Source organism: Leptonychotes weddellii, chromosome 15, assembly GCF_054177405.1.
Source record: "Leptonychotes weddellii isolate Sample4059 chromosome 15, ASM5417740v2, whole genome shotgun sequence".
NCBI lineage: Eukaryota > Metazoa > Chordata > Mammalia > Carnivora > Phocidae > Leptonychotes > Leptonychotes weddellii.
In genome coordinates, this window is record NC_138383.1 from 40264370 (window position 1) to 40282494 (window position 18125).

Genomic DNA, 18125 nt, shown 5'->3' on the forward strand with positions numbered 1-18125 from the left:
CTTCTTTTTTTTTTCTTAACATATATTGCATTATTTGTTTCAGAGGTACAGATTTGTGATTCAACAGTCTTGCACAATTCACATCGCTTACCAGAGCACATACCCTCCCCAGTGTCTATCACCCAGCCACCCCACCCCCCACTCCAGCAACCCTCAGTTTGTTTCCTGAGATTAAGAATTCCTCATATCAGTGAGGTCATATGATACATGTCTTCCTCTGATTGACTTATTTCGCTCAGCATAACACCCTCCAGTTCCATCCACGTCATTGCAAATGGAAAGATCTGATTCCTTTTGATGGCTGCATAATATTCCATTGTATATATATACCACATCTTCTTTATCCATTCATCTGTCGATGGACATCTTGGCTCTTTCCAGAGTTTGGCTATTGTAACCACCTTACTCTTAATTTTTTTGTTTCTGAATCTGTTCATTACCTGGGCAGAGAAAAATGCACTTTACTGGACCCACAGAGGGCTCAGCCCACAGGACGATAAAGAGAACAGTCCTCCCAGAAGATCTAACAGTCATGAAATTGTACTTAGTAATACAGTCTTGAATTCAAAAAGACCAAAACAGATAGGAATATAATAGACAAATTCTCAGTTATAGTGGGAGATTTTAGCAACATCTTTCAGACGCCAATTGAACAAGCAGACAATTGTAAATATGTAGAAGATTTGAACAATACAGTTAACAAATCTGATCTTGTAACATACATTCCTGAACTCACAAAACAAAACAAAAATACATTGTTTTTAAGCCCACATAGTACATGAAAAAAGTCTGTGTAGTAAGTTAACAGATCCAAAATAATTAGCATACAGATTATGTTCTTTGAACTTGGGAAAATTAAGTGAGAAATCAACAGTTACTGAAGGAAGAGATCACACATTTAGAAAGTAAAAAAAAAGAAGGAGACCCTTTAAATAACTCATGGACTAAAGAGGAAATCACAGAGAACTGACAAAATATTTAGAACTGAATGACAGTGAAAATACTACCTATCAATGTGTCGGATGCAGTTCAAGTGGTACTTAGAGAGAAAGATGTATAGTTTTAAATGCATGTGTAAAAAAGAAGAAAGATTAACTGTGTAAGCATGCAGGTCAAGAAATTGGAAAAAGAACAATAGAAAAAAACCCAAAGGAAATAGAAAAGAAGGAAATAAAAAAGACAACAAGGCTAGTGAAGTAGAAAGCAACAATAAAAAAGAATGGAGATGACAAAACCAAAAGTTGTCTCTTTGGAAAGATTAATAAAATAGGAACACCCCCATCAAGGACTGATTATGCATAACAGAGAAAAGATACAAACAGATCATGTTATGACAGTGAAGGGAGGGGTGTGATTATAAGTGCAGATTAACTCCTAAGACAATACCAAAACCCATTCTATATCAGTGCACTATTGGATAATTATATAGAAAAACATAAATTACTGAACTAACTCAATAAGCAGTAGAAAACCTAAATATTCACTGTTAAATAAACTGAATTGGTAGCCAAAGGTATCCTTCCCCCACGAAAAAACAAGCCCAGAGATTCCACAGATGAGTTTTAGCAAACCTTTAAGGAACAGTAAATCCCTGTGGGGTATACAGACTAATTCAGAGGTTCAGAAGCTACCCAGCAATTTTGAGGCTGGGATAACACCTTGATATCAAAACCTGACAAGAGAAGTACAAGAAAAAAAAAAAAAGCCAGTGTCACTATTGATGTGAAACTCTCAATAAAATATTAACAAATTAAAGTCAGCAGGATATGAAAAAATAATACATCATAAGCAAGCGAGTTTTACCCCATGGAACGAAAAGATGGCTCAACAGAAATGTAATCTACCAGGTTAACAGATTAAAAACCATATGACTATCTCAGCAGATGCAGAAAAGCATTCAGTAAAATTCAACACTTTCATAATGTGCTAAATGAATCAGGGGAACAGGCTAAATTTAGAGTCTTACGGTGAATCCCTTTATAAAGCAACTTTCATCCCATTTATATTTTGACTAAATCCAGATTTTCAAGTATTAGATTTTCTTTTCATAAAGGCTTAATTGCATGTGAGAACACACATCTATCCAGAAGATGTGCCTGGTTCTTTGGGAGAACACAAAAAAATCCCCACAGCAACCCAAAAATTCATGGTGAACTTGAAGGTGACTCTCTGCACGTCCCATATCTCAGTTGCAGAGGCTCTACCAGGCCTCTGTATCCTCCAGGATAAGGACAAGATTCCATTTTCCCACCATTTGAGTGTGACGCCCCACTCACGGGTTGGGTGAAACGCGGCAGATCTGACCCGGGGAGACAAAGTGAGTGTGCCTTGTGGTCTGGCATGATCTCAGCCCCTTTCCTAATGGACTCCTTTTCTCACCCTCATTCACGTGTGCAGGTCCAAAGTGAAGACAGTTCACGAGAGGATCCCCTTGGCCGGACTGAGCAAGTTGCCCAGCGTCCCTCAGATTGCAAAGGTAACAACCAGCCTTTGTGAGAAGCTAGCTTCCTCTTTTAGCCCAGGGCTGGGACGGGGAGGGTACAGGCTTGTCCCGAGAGGGCTCTGCCCTTGGAGAGGGGAAGGCCACCGTACTCCTTGGCCCTTGACGGTGTAGATGGGGTGGAGGAGGGCTATTGGCAGATGCCCTCGTCTTCCCTGCAACTTCCCCATCTCATCCTCACAGCTGAGGCTGCTCATGCCCTCTGCCCCCAGGCTCACAGCTGGTTTAGGGGACCAGAGAAATGGAAAGAAAGGGCTGGCTATGGAGAGTGCTGTAGGACTTGAGAGGAGGAAGGGATGGGGTGGCCAGGGAGCCTTCACAGCAGAGGAGAGATAGGCTGGAGGATGGCCGGGCTGTTGGTCCAGACAGAGGACCCCTTTGAGTAAGCAGCTGTCCGTCAGCTGGTGGAGGGACCCGTGTCTCTGCTCTGGGATACTGGGAACTTGAGAACTGAGTCCAGTGGGGTGAGAAGGATGGTCAGTTGGTTCGGACCCACATGCCAAGCAGGATTGTGCCGAATGCCTTCTGTGGCCTCACTTTATCAGGAAGCCCCAGGAAGGTGAGTTGGGTTTCCTGGCCACTTGTTAGTGAGCGGCAGAGCCAGGGTTCAGCCCCAGGCCTTCTGACCCCACAGGGCCTGCCCTCCCATGCTCTTTCTCCTGGTGGGCAGAACAGCCCAGATGTTTTCAGTGGAAATGACCCCTGAACTGTGTGTCTCTTTCTTCTTGCTTAGGCTTTCTGTGATGACGCTGTGGGGCTGAAATTCAACCCTGTCCTGTACCCCAAGGTGAGGACCTTCACCTTCTCCCCTTACCCAGGGCTCTGTCACTTGGCACAGATTTGCATGCCTGTGGCTCTGTGGAATGTTCTGTGCATCTTGGTGGGGTTTTGAGACCTCCATGTCTCCCCCTCTCCCGGCTCGCCCCTGTGCAAATGAGTCCCCTGGGAACCTGTCCTTGGCCATGCCTGGGGAGAGACCCACCTAAACAGTTCCGCATCTGTTGTGGAGGTGGTAGAGGGGCTGCAGTGTTGTGACCTCTCCCCCCTACTCTGGTCGTACTTCCCTGAGGCCCGTCTGGGGTGGGGAGTGAGTCTACCTATAGCTAGAGGGTTAGCGCAGATCCGGTCTGCCATCATGGAGGTGTAAGGGGGGCAGAACCCCACTAAGAAATCAAAGGCCAGATCGTGGCTCCCGCCTGCCCGTGTTACTGCAGCGCTGAGCCCGTACAAGCCCCTGCACAGCCCTAGTTAATAAACAGGCTGGTTCTCTTGTCGGTTTCCTCAGGATTGGCCTGGACTTGACCCCCACTGTGGGAGTGCGGGTGGGCAGAGGAGCAGTAATAACAAAGCAAGCCAGCAAGCCCACTCAAGAACAGTTGTGGCATGACAGGACTTCAATCACTCACGACAGTGAATTGCTCTAAATTGGCCTCAGGAAGAGAGCCAGGGCGCAGACTGCGTCTTCATGAGCCTGCAGGGTCCGGGGAGCCAGCTGTGCTTCTGAGCCCGCACCGCTTGCCAACATGGTGTCCACGGAGGCTCCTGGGGCTGGCCCAGTCTGCTCCCTGTGCCCCACTGCGCCCCACTGCACCCCACTGCTGGTAGCAAGGGACGGCGAGGTGCGATGTCTGCTGGGGAAGAGAGGCCCTGTCCTGGCCGAGACATCCAGAACCCCCTGGAACCAGTGGCTTGAACGTTCATGATTGTGCTCGACACCGTTCTTCCTGTGCCGTGGCCGAGCTAATGGCAGGGTCCTCGCCTGCACAAGGAATGTGCCAGAGCCCCCTGTCTCAGACACCCTCTGAGCATCTGTAGGCTCTCCCCAGTAATAAGCTGCCCACCATGGAGCATTTTCTTTCATTCAGACCTCCCTTCCCTTTATAATTAAAGCTGAATTAGTGAGGTTTAACCAAACATTAAAACCCTGTCATAAAGGCCTTACTTAACTACAAGTTTGGCAAATTTTGTCATCAAATCCCGTCCACTGAGAGAAGCCGGTGACGCTCATTTGCACAGTTCTTTCTGTGACTTGGAAACCCTCCGGCTCTGGTAATAATGGAAGAGCAGCTGTATTTTCATGTTTTCTATGTTTGAAGGACTGCTTAGTCCAGTTGGGGTGTTAATCTGGCTGAGGTGTGTGTGCTTAGAATTCACAGAGTTTAGAACCTTCTGTGGAGGGTCTCCGTGGCCGGATGCCTCTTCCCTGGCAGGACAGTTTCTCTGCACTTTTGACCATTGCATGTGGGCGCGGGGTCTCCCTCTGGGGCTGGGCAGCCATGCTATTCCCGGGGAGCTGAGAAGTGCCGATTTCCTTGGGCAGCGGAGAGCCTCACTTGGGTTGCATATTCCGACCAGTCAGTTTGTTCTTCCTGTTGTGTAACACATGGTCAGATCCCTCCTTTTTACTGCAGAGACTATCCCAATAACGCCTAAGTCTCCTCTTTCCTAACAAGCTGGTTTAGCTCTGATCTTTCTGGAGGGTTCTGTAGATGATGAGGATGATGATGGTGATACCTGCTCTGTTCTCAGCACTTTATGTGCCTGGTCTTACTGAATCTTCACAACCACACATCTCCATTTAATGGATGAGAAAACTGAGACCCAGAGAAGTAAAGTAGTTCACTCGAAGCTATCCAGGTAAAAGCAGTGGATTCAAGATACAGACTTTAGTGTTTCTGAGCCCTGGACACCAACACTGAGGCACAATAGAAAACTAAACAGAACCAGTGGTCAGGGTTCTTCTCTACCCCCCCACCCCAGCCCTTGCATATTGTATGTTCCTCCTTAGAGACCTTCGCTTTATGGATAAAGGGGGATTGGAGTCTGGGCACGAGCTGTGCCTTGCTCCAAATCGTACTGCTGATCAGAGGTGTAATTAGAGCCAGTGTCATCCTTGTTGGCCAGTTTCAGGGTCCTTTACTTTTTACACCACAGGTAAAGCACTGGGTAAGTCCCTGTGTGCCCAGGCCTTGGCTGGCACATCTGGATAGGAATGGAATGGTGATCCAGAGGTGTGGCCACCATGGGGGAGCCCAGGTCTGGGAACTAGCTGAGACCTCTGGCTTCTCCTTTGCCTCGCTGCACATGCGTGGAGGTCTCACACCAGGGGGGCATATTCTCCGCCAGAATGGGTGCTTTCCCTTCCATTTGCTTCCTCACTTGTCTCTAAGTTAATCAACAATCTGATTTTTTTCTTTCTACATTTTTCCAGGCCTCCCAAATGATTGTGTCCTATGATGAGCATGATGTCAACAACACATTCAAATTTGGGGTCATTTATCAAAAAGCCAGGCAGGTAAGCACCACAAATCCATACTGGTCACTCTACCCTGTGGTTTCTCTCTGGGGGCTCCCTCTTGGCCTCCCCCACGCACGGGAGCCCTACGCTAGGCTCTTACAGATGCCGAACACAGCAGTCACATTTCACGGATGAATTAGGCTGGAGGTGACAGAATCTTCAAGGTGGGCTACTCCTCACAAGAAGGCCTGCAGATCCTTTAACAGCAATGTTGTTTTTCAGACAGCAACTTCTAATTCTTCCTGGCTACCTCAGCTTATACTGAACCCTGGGCTGTTGTCACCAGAAAAGTCAGACTGGGTCAAGGGAATGGATTAGCACAAGCTGCTTTCTCCTTGCCTGCTCTTCTCCCAAAGGGGAATTAGCTTTTTCTCCCTGAACTTCCTTAGATTGCTGGAGTATTGCGTGCATTTCTTCCCAGCTCTGCGTTCCGTGATGTCATGCTGGTTGCTTGAAATCAGCCATGGCGGAAGTATTTACACCATGGAAATGTGCAAACCAGGGCTTCTGTTTTCCCTCTTTGGAAACCTGGTTGTTAAAAAAATTTACCAGCAGTACTGCTCACCCTCCTCTATTTCTTGTAACACTCATATGCTGCTTTGGGATTAGTTGGTCAGAATAATGTTTCTCAAAGTGTGTTCCATGAGACGCTAGCCTGGTGGGTACTCTGTGAACAAATGACTCGTGGGGGTGGGGGCAGTGTGTGGGAATATTTTAAAGGGCCTAAGAACCCCCAAGGTAAAGAGCTCACATAGTTTTGTTGCACTCAGTGTTTCCCATACTTACTTGACCACAAACTTCCCATCTTCCCTACCACGGACATGTATTAGCATCCTGAGAAGTGGTCTGCTGAACACACCCATGTTTCCTCACCTAGAAGGTTCCACACCAATTTCATCTTGGTATCATCCAAGAGCCGAGCGTGGTGATTTTATGGAGATACACTCAATAACTTTTTCCTGTGTGAATTAATGGATCAAAGTTTTGATGCTTTTATGGTAGGGTCGATAGTATCTTTCAATATTATCTGTGGGGGTTTTTTGTGTGTGTGATGGTGTGTTTCTTGGCTAGATGATAGCTGACTTCCTTGTCTGAAGATATTAGACCACAAGAGACATGTGTTTGCTTAAAAACATTCTAATTGAAGAGTTTAGGAGCTGAGAGGCCAACACAGATGAATCTTATAATTGAAGCGAGATTATTCAGGTAGCTGCTCTAATTATTTTTACATATTGCATATTTATTTTGTACAGCTCTGGTAATATAACCCCCCTAATTAAAGTTTTTGCTTGTGAAATTTACCATCGCAGATCTCATAAGGTGATTACAATCCAGTGTTCCAGCAAAATTATAATTACTGAACATTAACCATCCACTTCTGAGAGGAGTCTGTGTTTTGTTTATTTACCTGATGTTGCTGAGCCACAGTGGAGGTACACAGGGAGATAAAAGTCTTTTTTAAAAAACTTTTTAAAAAGTTACTGTTTTGCAGACCTATATCCGTGGGGCAGTTAGTATGAACATTTGTTGCATGAAAGCTCTATGCTGTCCTTAGGATATAAATAAATCCCATCTAATTCTCCTGTTTGTCAAGCACAGTGATGACTAAGACCCCCTCCCTGAGTGCATGGTCAAACTCATGGACAGTGTAAAAATAAAGATTATGCTAGTCCCAGGCTGGGTGTAAATCCTAGAGAGAGCTGCACACCCCAGTGAATAAGCTGGATTGCTGGGGCACCTCGTTACACATGCCGAGGTGGCTCAGTCATTAAGCGTCTGCCTTCGGCTCAGGTCATGGTCCCAGGGTCCTGGGATCGAGCCCCGCATCGGGCTCCCTGCTCGGCGGGAAGCCTGCTTCTCCCTCTCCCACTCCCCCTGCTTGTGTTCCCTCTCTCGCTGTCTCTCTCTCTCTGTCAAATAAATAAATAAATAATAAATAAATAAATAAGCAAGGAAGCAAGCAAGCAAGCAAGCAAGCGAGCTGGATTGCTTTCCCAGGAGAAGCTGTCTGTTACCCAGAAGCAGCTGTTCTCCCACACTCCGGCCTCATGACCTGGGGTAAACAGCATGCTGGGTCAGGGTTGTGATGCCTTTGTAGCATGGTCTGTATACATCAGGACTCAGCACACTTTCTGTGAATGGCTGGATAGTTAATATTTTAGATTTCATGCGCCATACTGTCTCTCTGGAACTACCCCACCCTGCCTTTGTAGTGCAAAAGCAGCCATAGACAAAACTAAATGAATTGCCCTGGCTGTGTTCCAATAAAACTTTATTTATAAAGCAGCAGGCTGGATGTGGCCCTTGGGCCATAGTTTGCTGACCCCTCCTAGAGGGCTGTGTTTCCCAAACTTCAGACATTCACAAATGACATCCAAGATCATATTTTCTACCGTTTGCCTCTGTTACACTTTTTGTCACACCTATAGTATTAACTACCTAACATTTTCCTGAAGTTTTTTTTTCACCTTAAGTCCATTGTTTAAAGGGAATTTTGTATCACTACTCTAATTAGAAAATCAGTATCCCTTGCATGAAATGAAGGTAATTCTAAACAGAAATACTATAAAAAAAGAGTAAAGTTATTGAAATCTAGCTAGATTCTGTTGCCTGTTGAAGGCATAGAACGTGGGATCTGCTCTTTTTTGTAATAAAGCAAGTGTAAAGGAGATATTAAAGAGTCACCTATTAGGGGCTTTCTTCTTGAAGCGATTGTGCATACTGGAGTTTCCTCTGTCATCTGCAGCTGTTAATTGCCGTCTGTGGATGTTTGCAGAGTCATCGGCTGTTTGCCGATCCTGCCACGGTGCGCAGAGCCTGCTGATCAGGCAGGGCCACGCACTGTTTGAAGCCTGTCACAAGTGCAGAGCTTACTACTGTTTTCAGCTTTGCTTTCTACTTTTTAAAAAATTATTAAACTTTTAATTTCTAGATATTTGTAGATTGGCATGCAGTTACAGGAAATAATACAGAGAGCTCTTTGTACCCTTTACCCAGTTTTCCCCAAAGGTAATGTCTTATAAAACTATAGTGCAAAATTACAGCCAGGATATTGACAGTGATACAATCCTCAAATCTTGTTCAGACTTCCCTAGTTTTGCATGCGACCATCGTGTGTGTGTGTGTGTGTGTGTGTGATACAATCCTCAGATCTTGTTCAGACTTCCCTAGTTTTGCATGCGACCATCGGGTGTGTGTGTGTGTGTGTGTGAGTGAGATACAATCCTCAGATCTTGTTCAGACTTCCCTAGTTTTGCATACGACCATCGGGTGTGTGTGTGTGTGTGTGTGTGAGTGAGATACAATCCTCAGATCTTGTTCAGACTTCCCTAGTTTTGCATGCGACCATCGGTGTGTGTGTGTGTGTGTGTGTGTGTGTTTCGTAGTATATAATTTTATTACATGTGTAGCCTTCACAGTCAAGATACAGAAGAAGTCCAGCAACACAAGGATCCCTTGTGTGGCCCTTTCATAAGCATGCTCACCTCCCTCTTGCCTCCATCATCCCTTCCCACCTCTAGTCCCTGAGCCCTGGCAACCACTAATGTATTCTCCACTTTCTAAAGCTTTGTCATTTCAAAAATCTTACATAAGTGGAATCATACACTATATATAACCTTTGGGTATTGGCTCTTTTTCCCATTCAGGGAGATTCATCCAAGTTCTTAAGTGTATCAGTAGGGTTCATTTCTTTTTCATGGCTGCATAGCATTCCATGGTATAAATATACTATGGTCTGTTTAACTAGTCACCCTTTGAGGGATATCTGGGTGGTTTACAGTTTGAGGCTATTATGAATAAAGCTGCTATGAACATTTGTATATAGGTTTTTGGGTGAACGTAAGTTTTCATTTCTCTGGGGCAAATGCTGAGGAGCATATGCTGGGTTTATGGTAATTACATGTTTAGTTTTGTAAGAAGCTGCTGAACTGTTTTCTGGAGTGGTTGTTCCATTTTGCATTCCTACCAGGAATGTATGCATAATCCATTTCCTCTACATCCTCACCAGCATTTGGTGTTGTTACTATTTTCTAATTTTAGCCATTCTGATAGATGTGTAGTGATGTCTCATTATGGTTTTAATTTATATTTTTCTAATGGTGGCTAATGGTGTTGAACATCTTTTCAGGTGCTTATTTGCCATCTGTATACAGATATATATATATCTTTGGGTGAAATGGCTGTTCATGTCTTTTAACCATTTCTTTTTCTTTTCTTTTTAAGATTGTATTTTTAAGTAATCTCTACACCCAACGTGGGGCTTGAACTCACAACCCTGACATCAAGAGTCGCACGCTCCGACTCAGCCAGCTAGGTGCCCCTCTTTTGACCATTTTCTAATTGGGTTTTTTTTTTTTACTGTTCAAAAACTTTTTATAACAGCTTTATTGAGGTGTAACTCACATTTAATATGATTCACAACGGTTTGAGAATTAGATCTCAATAAAGTGTATGATTCAGTGGTTTGTAGTATATTCACAGAGTTGTAAAACTATCACCACTATCTAACTCCAGAAAATTTTTATCAACCCCCAAAGAAACCCCATACCCATTAGCAGTCACTCCATCACCATTCTCTCCAGTTCCCATCATCAAAAATCGACTTTCTGTCTCTATGGATTTGGCTGTTCTGGACACTTCATATAAATGGAATCATAATATGTGGTCTTTTATGTGCTTTTGCTTAACATGTTTTCAAGTTTCATCCATGTTGTAGCATGAGTCAGTCGTGCATTCCTTTGATGGCAGAATTATATATTGTATGGACATACCACATTTCGTTTATCTATTTGTCAGTTGATGGACATTCTGGTTATTTCCACTTTTGGGCTGTTATGAATAATGCTGCTTTTAACATTCATGTGCAAGTTTTTGTGTGGATTTATGTTTTCATTTTTCTTGGATATATTCTTAGGAGTAGAATTACTGGGCCATATGGTAACTCTATGCTTAGCCCTTTGAAGAACTGCCAGATTGTTTTCCAAAGAGACAGCACCGTTTTATATTCCAACCAGCAGTGTATAAGGCTTCTGACTTTTCTGTATCTTCACCATCAGTTCTTTTTTTTTTTAAAGATGTATTTTTTTTTTTAGAGAGAGAGAGAGAGCACGCAAGTGGGGGGAGGGGCAGAGGGAGAGGGAGAAAAATCCTCAAGCAAACTCCCCACTGAGCTTGGAGCCTGACAATGGGGCTCGATCCCAGGACCCTGAGATCATGACCTGAGCTGAAATCTGGAGTCTGCCGCTCAACTGACGGAGCCACCCAGGTGCCCCCTCACCATCAGTTCTTATCTTTCTTTTTGATTATAGCCACCCAGGGGGTGTGAAGTGGTATCTCATTATGATTTTGGTTACTACTGAGTTTTGAGAGTTCTTTATATATTCTAGATACTAGTCCTTTGTCAGAAGTCCAACTATTAATTTTTCATTTATGGAATGGTTTTTGGTATCAAGTCTAAGAACTCTTTGCTTCAGCTTTGCATTTTGTACTGACCGGCAGCCTTTGTTGAGATAGCAAGTCCTCATTAACCAGCCCTGAAGTTCCGGCTCTGCTGAGTGAGCTATTTGTCCTTCCTCCAGTCAAGCAGAGCCACTGGCTGGCAAATGTGTTGGGGGTTAGGGAGAAAGGAAGAAAAGGACCAGGTAGCTGGACAACCACATTCCTTCCCTTGGCATCAAGAATGCTTTTCTGACTCTTACCGCTGATTCTGTTTCTCTTTCAGACCCTGGAGGAGGAGCTATTTGGGAACAATGAGGAGAGCCCAGCTTTCAAGGAATTCTTGGATCTTTTGGGGGACACGATCACACTGCAGGATTTCAAAGGGTAAGTTTCAGCCAATGGATGGCTCTGGCCCTATTGATGAAAGCCTAGAGTAAGGGAGAGGGGCAACAGCTGAGTCTCAGGGGGTATGTGAGCGGTAAAAACACACACAAGAAACATGGGATCATTTTTCAGCAAGTGATCTGCATTCCTAAGGAAACGGGTGACGTGGGGGATAATCCAGAATGGCACATTATCTGAACGGCACCGACATTGGCCTTCTGATGCATGATGAAACTGCTCAGACCAAGAGTGAAATGAATCCACCTTCTCTGTCACTCACCTGCCGGGCCTTCAGGAAAGAGGGCCCTGTGCAGTTTTGGGGGAAGTGGCCCATTTCAGATAACACACAAAAAGAATGGATAATTAAGAGTTGGTGGAAATACAGTAATCTCCCTGGAAGGAACCTATGTAGTAGTCTCTGGTTCTCTAAGTGGAAAGAAAGAATTTTGGGGCTATTGCTTGGAAGACTCTGGTCCCTGATTTCCCTTGACAAAGGAGCATTTGAGCAGGGCCTTCCGGCCTGGCCAGCCTGTTCCGTGCTTTGTGGCTGGCACACAGCTGAGCCCCAAGGACCCCCTGCTTCAGCAGCCAAATTAACAGAATCTCCTATCAGGTGCAGAAGTGCCCAGCTCTGGGTCTGGTGTGTAGTGGGTGTTCAGTAATTACTTTCTTCTTCCGCTCCCTTCTCTTCTCCTCTTCTTCTCCCCCCACCCCACCCCTCTTCTGTCTGCCTCCCCCTCCAAGGTCATCACGGCCGCCTGGAGTCAGTCACACATGGCTAAAAGTCCCACTTCCACCACTTACTGGCTCTGTGTCTTTGAACAAGTGACTTACTCCCTGAAAGCCTCAGTTTCCTCATCTGTAAAAGGGGGGTAAAGATAGTGCTGACGCCGCCAGGTTGTTGTGCACGTGAAACAGCTAGGCTGGTGCCCCACGTGGAGTCAGCACGGGGAGTCTTCGAGTTCTTGCTCTTCTTGTGCCACCTTCCATTGACTTCGAGATGCCTTCAACGTAAGATGCATCCTGATTTCAGAGATGTAAAACTATGAAAAAAGGTGTGCCTTAGAATAGGTGAAATAAAGGCTCTTCAAACCAGGAAGAACCCCAGTGATCAGGGACTTCTAGCCCTTTATCGTATAGAGGAAGGAAACTGAGGCAGATTAAGACAAGTTAAGTGATGTGCCCGAGGTCACGCGCTGACTTAGTGGCAGAAGCAGTGGCAGAACCCGGAGCGCCTGGCTCCTGGGCTGGTGAGCTTCCTGCCATGCCGGGCGGGGCACGTTTTCTGGTTTGTGTTACAGCGCTTGTGGGGACTGACGTCCAGGGTCTGCTTTATTTCATTTTCTTAAAGGACCTGCATCCTCCTCCCCTTGCTGAAGAATGTGATCCACGGCCGGGAGCCACATGTCTATAAAGGAAGAAGGGGTGGCTCCCGGAAGCCCACCCAGTGTCTTAGTACTTTCCTTTCCTGCCTTTGAGGAGATACCCGGAGAGGGGCTCCTTGGACGCCGCTAGGTTGGGTGCTGCTGTGGCTGGGTCTCCACACGAGGGACTGGCTAGGTGGAAATCCAGACTCTTCAGGCTGATTCTGGATGCTCCCCACAGGATGGCTGCTTGCCCTGGCTCTGGGCTGAGGATCTGGACATGGCCTTGCAGAGAGGAAAGGCTTATGCCCAGCCGTGGGGGCCACTGGCACCTCGGATGGCGTTTGTCTGGGACTGCGGATGGGTGACCTCCCTTCCCACTGACCGTATGGATGTTCTGCCTGTGTCTTTTAAATAACAGGCTTATGGGTAGAACTCCGGGGCTCGTGTGCTCAGGAGCATGGACCTACCTGAGCTGTGCACATCATTCTCTCTGTGCCCCCACTCTCGCGTGTCTTCTCATTCCTTCTCCTGCCCCCGTAGCCTCAGGGAAAGCACCACGTAGCCTACTTCTCCTCACACTCTCTCCCTCCCTGCTCTTGCCCTGTTTTACTGACAGTTTCCGTGGAGGCCTGGATGTGACCCATGGACAAACGGGGGTGGAATCCGTGTACACGATATTCCGGGACAGGGAGATCATGTTTCACGTCTCCACAAAGCTGCCATTTACCGAGGGAGATGCCCAGCAGGTAACCTGGTTCGGGAAGGCGTTGGGAGCATGGGGCATATGAGGTGAAAGCCTGCTTCTGGTCTTGGGTACTTGAGGGGCTGGGACCCCCTCCCCACTTTCATAATCCAGAGGCCAGTCTGTTCCATCATGCTAACCCACCCAGGCAGCATATCAGCCCCTGTGTGGGAGTCAGGACAGGGCTCCCGGTTGTTCTGCTCTGCCCGGTGGGGAACCTGCAGCTCAGCGTGGTTAGAAGACTGTGTCTTAGTTGACTAGGGGCAGAGCTGGGAGCAGAGTCCAAGTGCCCTGCTCATGGTGGGTGGTGGTGAGGAGGATGTGTTGGCATTTGCAAGTAGCAGCTTGATACCAGCTCTGCCACGTGGGGATACCTGGCTCCGGGCAAGTTGGTGAACCTTGTGGCCTCATGTTCCTCAGCTGTAAAACAGACACCACCACCTAAGTCAGGGGCTTGTTGTGGGCATCACAGAAGGTTCTAAAGGTAGGGCTCAGTACGGTATCTGGCTTGTGGCAGGCTTCCTTCCTGACCATTACCCTCCTTCCTGCCCCAGTGATGGGTGGCAGCTCCCCCCCAGCCATGGTGGTCATTGCTTCAACCCCCCCCCCCCGCCTCTCAACCTTTCTAGTCTCATGGCCTCATCCTTGCTGCACCTGCTCGTGGGCAGGAGTTCGGCCTTCACCTCAACCAGGGAACCTGGATGAGACCTCTGCATCCAGCGTTTTCCTGCCCTCCCTCTCATTTGCTGCTTCTGAGAGTGGCGTGTCCCCAGGGTGGCCCGGCTCTTTTCTCAGTGAGCCCTGAAATCAGCAGCTGGGGCCTGGCTGTTGCGCCATCTGCCCCCTCCCACTCTTTGTGCCTTTTCAGTCTCTAGGAAACTCAGAAAGGAAGGTAGGCTCTTCCCCAGACTGTGACCCATTCCTCTCTGAGCAGGGAACTGAGGAGGGAGCACAGATGTAATACTGTAAACATAGTGCCTGGCTTCTTAGGGAAAAAGGAAATTGGCAAATGAGACTGTGATTTGGCTCTAAAATAACCACTGAATGTTCCAGAAACAAATGGGAACAGGATTCCTTTTGAATCCAAAGTAGGTTTTCTCTCCACCTTTGTTTCTCTGTTCCTTCATGGCCTCCTTGCCCCCTGCCCCAGCCTGGGGCTCTCTTTCAGTCTCCCCCATATTCAGGGGGACATACACAGAGCTTGGCTCTCTGCAAGGACTGAATAAATATTAATTTTCTGCTCCCAAGAAATGGGAGGAGGTGGGTGGGATAAGAGAGACAATTTGTGTAAAAGTGCCCAGCATGGGGCTCAGTCTATAGCAGTGCTCCGTAAATAAAGAAAGTCAGTGTGAAACGCAGGGCCTGCATGCCTTAGGTGCTTAATAAAGGAACAAACGCATAGGTAAGCACCTTGCCAGGCCTCCGTGGCCCCAGTAGTTGAAGTCATGCATGTGAGCACCACAGCATGGTTCCTGACGCACATTAGGTGCTCGGTGATTGAGAGCACCTGTGGAAGGACCTGGCCCCATTTGGGACACTGAATCAGGCTTGGATTTCTCTCCCGTGACCTCTGCCAAGCCAGGTCCCCTCTTTCTCTAAGCATGGCTCTCCTTCCCTTTGGTATAGAATGATCTGCCCGCTCATCCCTGCTCATCCACATTTCCATCAAGCGCTGTCCCCTCCCTCCCCCACCTCTACCTCCTCTTCCAGGAAGCTTTCTCGGGTTAGCACCAGGCCTCTGATTTTGCCCTCCTTTCTGCCCCCAGAGTGCCAGACGCTTTGTGTGTGGCAGCTGATGTAGCACGTGCTGGCTGGTGCCTTTGTTACTATTCTCAGATGGCTTCACCACCTTTGTGTCCCTTCCGGATCCATTAACAGGCTTTACCAGGGCAAAACCTGCTCCTCACCTTTTAACTCTTCTCCCCGAGCCCTACGTCAGGGCTCTGCATGCTGTCGAGCTCAGTAACGTGCTCGCTAGCCTCTACCTAACATCTTAGGCGTCTTCCCCATTTTTTCTTTTTGGTGGCTTCTGAAGATTGAAAAAAAGAAAAAAGCTCCCCTGGAGAGCTAGGTCTCAGTTTCAGGGTTTCTGTATAAAGATAGAATAATGAGGAATTTCCTGTATAGATCTAGTCTGTTTTCAGGATGTTCCTAGCTGGCTTACAACAACGGACCCCTTTTTGTTTAGCTCCAGAGAAAGAGACACATTGGGAATGACATTGTGGCCATCATCTTCCAAGAAGAAAATACACCATTTGTCCCAGATATGATTGCCTCCAACTTCTTACATGCCTACATTGTTGTGCAGGCCGAGAACCCAGGCACGGAGACCCCATCCTACAAGGTGAGGAGAACGGCTCGTTGGAGGAATTGGGGGGCGCAGGCACTTCACACCTTCTGGATTTAGTAATGTCAAGGACCACTAGTTCTCCATGGCTCCTCAGCAATGCTCCTAGCATTGGTGTGATCAGTTTTCTAGAAATCCCAGGTTTCTGGGATTTGGGAGCTAGACTCTTGGTGGAAGGCACCTTCTGAGGTCATCTCATCCGTCTGGCTGCCTCTGGGTTCAACAGCATCTCACTCAAGGGTTGAGAAGCCCCTGGTGCCTCTGTTTGGAATCTGGTGAGACCATTGGCTGGACTAAGGCAAAGCCAGAGGAGACAAAAAAAAGAGAAGGTTGGAGGTGGGGGCACCGTCAGGAAAGGGAGAGGAAACAGGGTGGTAACAAACAAAGGGAAAGAAAGTAGAAGGAGAAATGTTTATGGTGAGAATGGTGGAGGACAGGGGGCCTGGTAGACCCTGGCCATGGGGTGGGTCCTTCTGGTTTAGCTGTTCTGGAAGAAATGATCGATCTTAATTTGAAGACTCCCAGGGAGGTGGGGTTGCAGGCAGCTGAGTTGAAGCCTCCAGGTCAATAAGCGGTCTTCCAAAATGGCTTAGTGTCCTCCCTAATGCAGGTAAGCCCCAGCATCCTCACCCTGCCCATTCCTGGTGGTTGTACCACCAGCCCTGCCCTTCTCTTCTCCATGAGAAACAGTTCTGACCTCTTGGGCAACAGTTTCTCTCTATCTCAGTGGTGTTGGGGGTGTGTGATCCAAGGGAGATAGACTGAGGCAGGGTCTTTAATGTGGATGTTAGTCTTTGAACCCCTTGTGGATATGTGCAAAATATTGTTTATGCACAAAATGTTGAGTTTATGTGCTGCTTTGCGTTTTAGGGGGAGAGAGACCAAAGCTCAAATTCTCAGAGGGCTCCCTGTTCCCCACAGTGTTAGGAACCACTGTTCTAAGAGGAAATGAGCGCGTCATTGCTAAGGGGAAATTGGGAGACCTGAAAATGTAGTAACTATGTCATAACCTGGCCAGTGCTGTTCCAAGGGCTCATGAAGTCCTAGTGCTTCAGGGCCATCTTCACGAAGTATCAACTTTGCTTGAAGACTTTGGAAAAGAAAATGATGTCATGTAATTGTTACATCAGTAGAAACCCACATATTTTAAGTGCACCAACTTTAAAACTAAATATGAGACTACAAATAAAACTCCACACTCTCTCCTACGAGGAAAGCTGATTCTTTCATATCCCCATGTTCATATGCCTGCTCCTTTGTCACTGAGCAATTTCAGCCGAAAAGTCCGAAAAGCTGCGGTTTGGGCATTTCCTTGAAGGATCACCTTCCTAGACCAACATGGGCATTCACTTCAGACGGCTGCTTGATTTGTTGATGGAAGCAAGTGTATTCAGTCGGTGGCTCCTGTATGCCTGGCTAGGGGTGGGGCATGTGGAGGTGACATACAGAACCGGCCTCCCGGGAGGGAGAGAGGACCATGGAGGTGCAGTTCAGCCCCTGGGCCGCTCAGCCAGCCAGCTGGCTCTTTTCCCAGCCAGTAGAGGTAGAGGGCCACCACGGAGGGTCCTCGAGGTGAAGCTGTGTGGTAGGAGGGCTCCCTGCCCCTGCCGGGCAGTCATGTGCAAATGTGTGGCTTGTGTGCTGGGCCTCTGCTGGCAGAGTGGGGTCTCTCGTGGATGCTTAGTATTTGTTTTTAGCTCCCGATAGGAAATGGAACTCAGCTAACTGGCTTCTCCACTTTCCCAAGAGCTTAGTAGAGTGGGAAAATACAGCAATCCAAATAAAGCACCACCTCACCTTCAGCTTTGATGCTGGAAGTCTTTACCAAGTCTTCCCAGCCACAGCCCATGGTCCAGGGAAAGGCTCTGTCCTCAGAGAGGGTGATGATGGCAGAGAAGCAGGACCCACAGAAAGAGCTGGACTGGGGGCGGAGCAAGATGGCGGAGGAGTAGGAGACCTGGATTTCGTCTCCTCTCAGGAATTCAGCTGGATAGGGATCAAACCATTCTGAACACCTACAAACTCAACAGGAGATCGAAGAAAAGAAG

General features: G+C 47.2%; 1 protein-coding gene across 5 annotated transcripts in view; it reads left to right on the forward strand.

The window, feature by feature from the left end:
* Positions 1-17259, forward strand: part of RAP1GAP2 (RAP1 GTPase activating protein 2) — a 172485-nt gene extending 155226 nt beyond the window's left edge. The window contains exons 10-15 of one of the 5 annotated variants that reach the window (XM_081805540.1): positions 2398-2476; positions 3234-3287; positions 5712-5795; positions 11521-11621; positions 13605-13734; positions 15919-17259. In XM_081805540.1, the coding sequence (XP_081661666.1) occupies positions 2398-2476; positions 3234-3287; positions 5712-5795; positions 11521-11621; positions 13605-13734; positions 15919-16137 (667 nt within the window). In that variant the 3' untranslated portion in view covers positions 16138-17259. The remainder of the gene's footprint in view (positions 1-2397; positions 2477-3233; positions 3288-5711; positions 5796-11520; positions 11622-13604; positions 13735-15918) is intronic. The other 4 variants (XM_081805542.1, XM_081805539.1, XM_081805541.1 and 1 more) reach the window with 4 other exon arrangements.
* Positions 17260-18125: the final 866 nt, after the last annotated feature.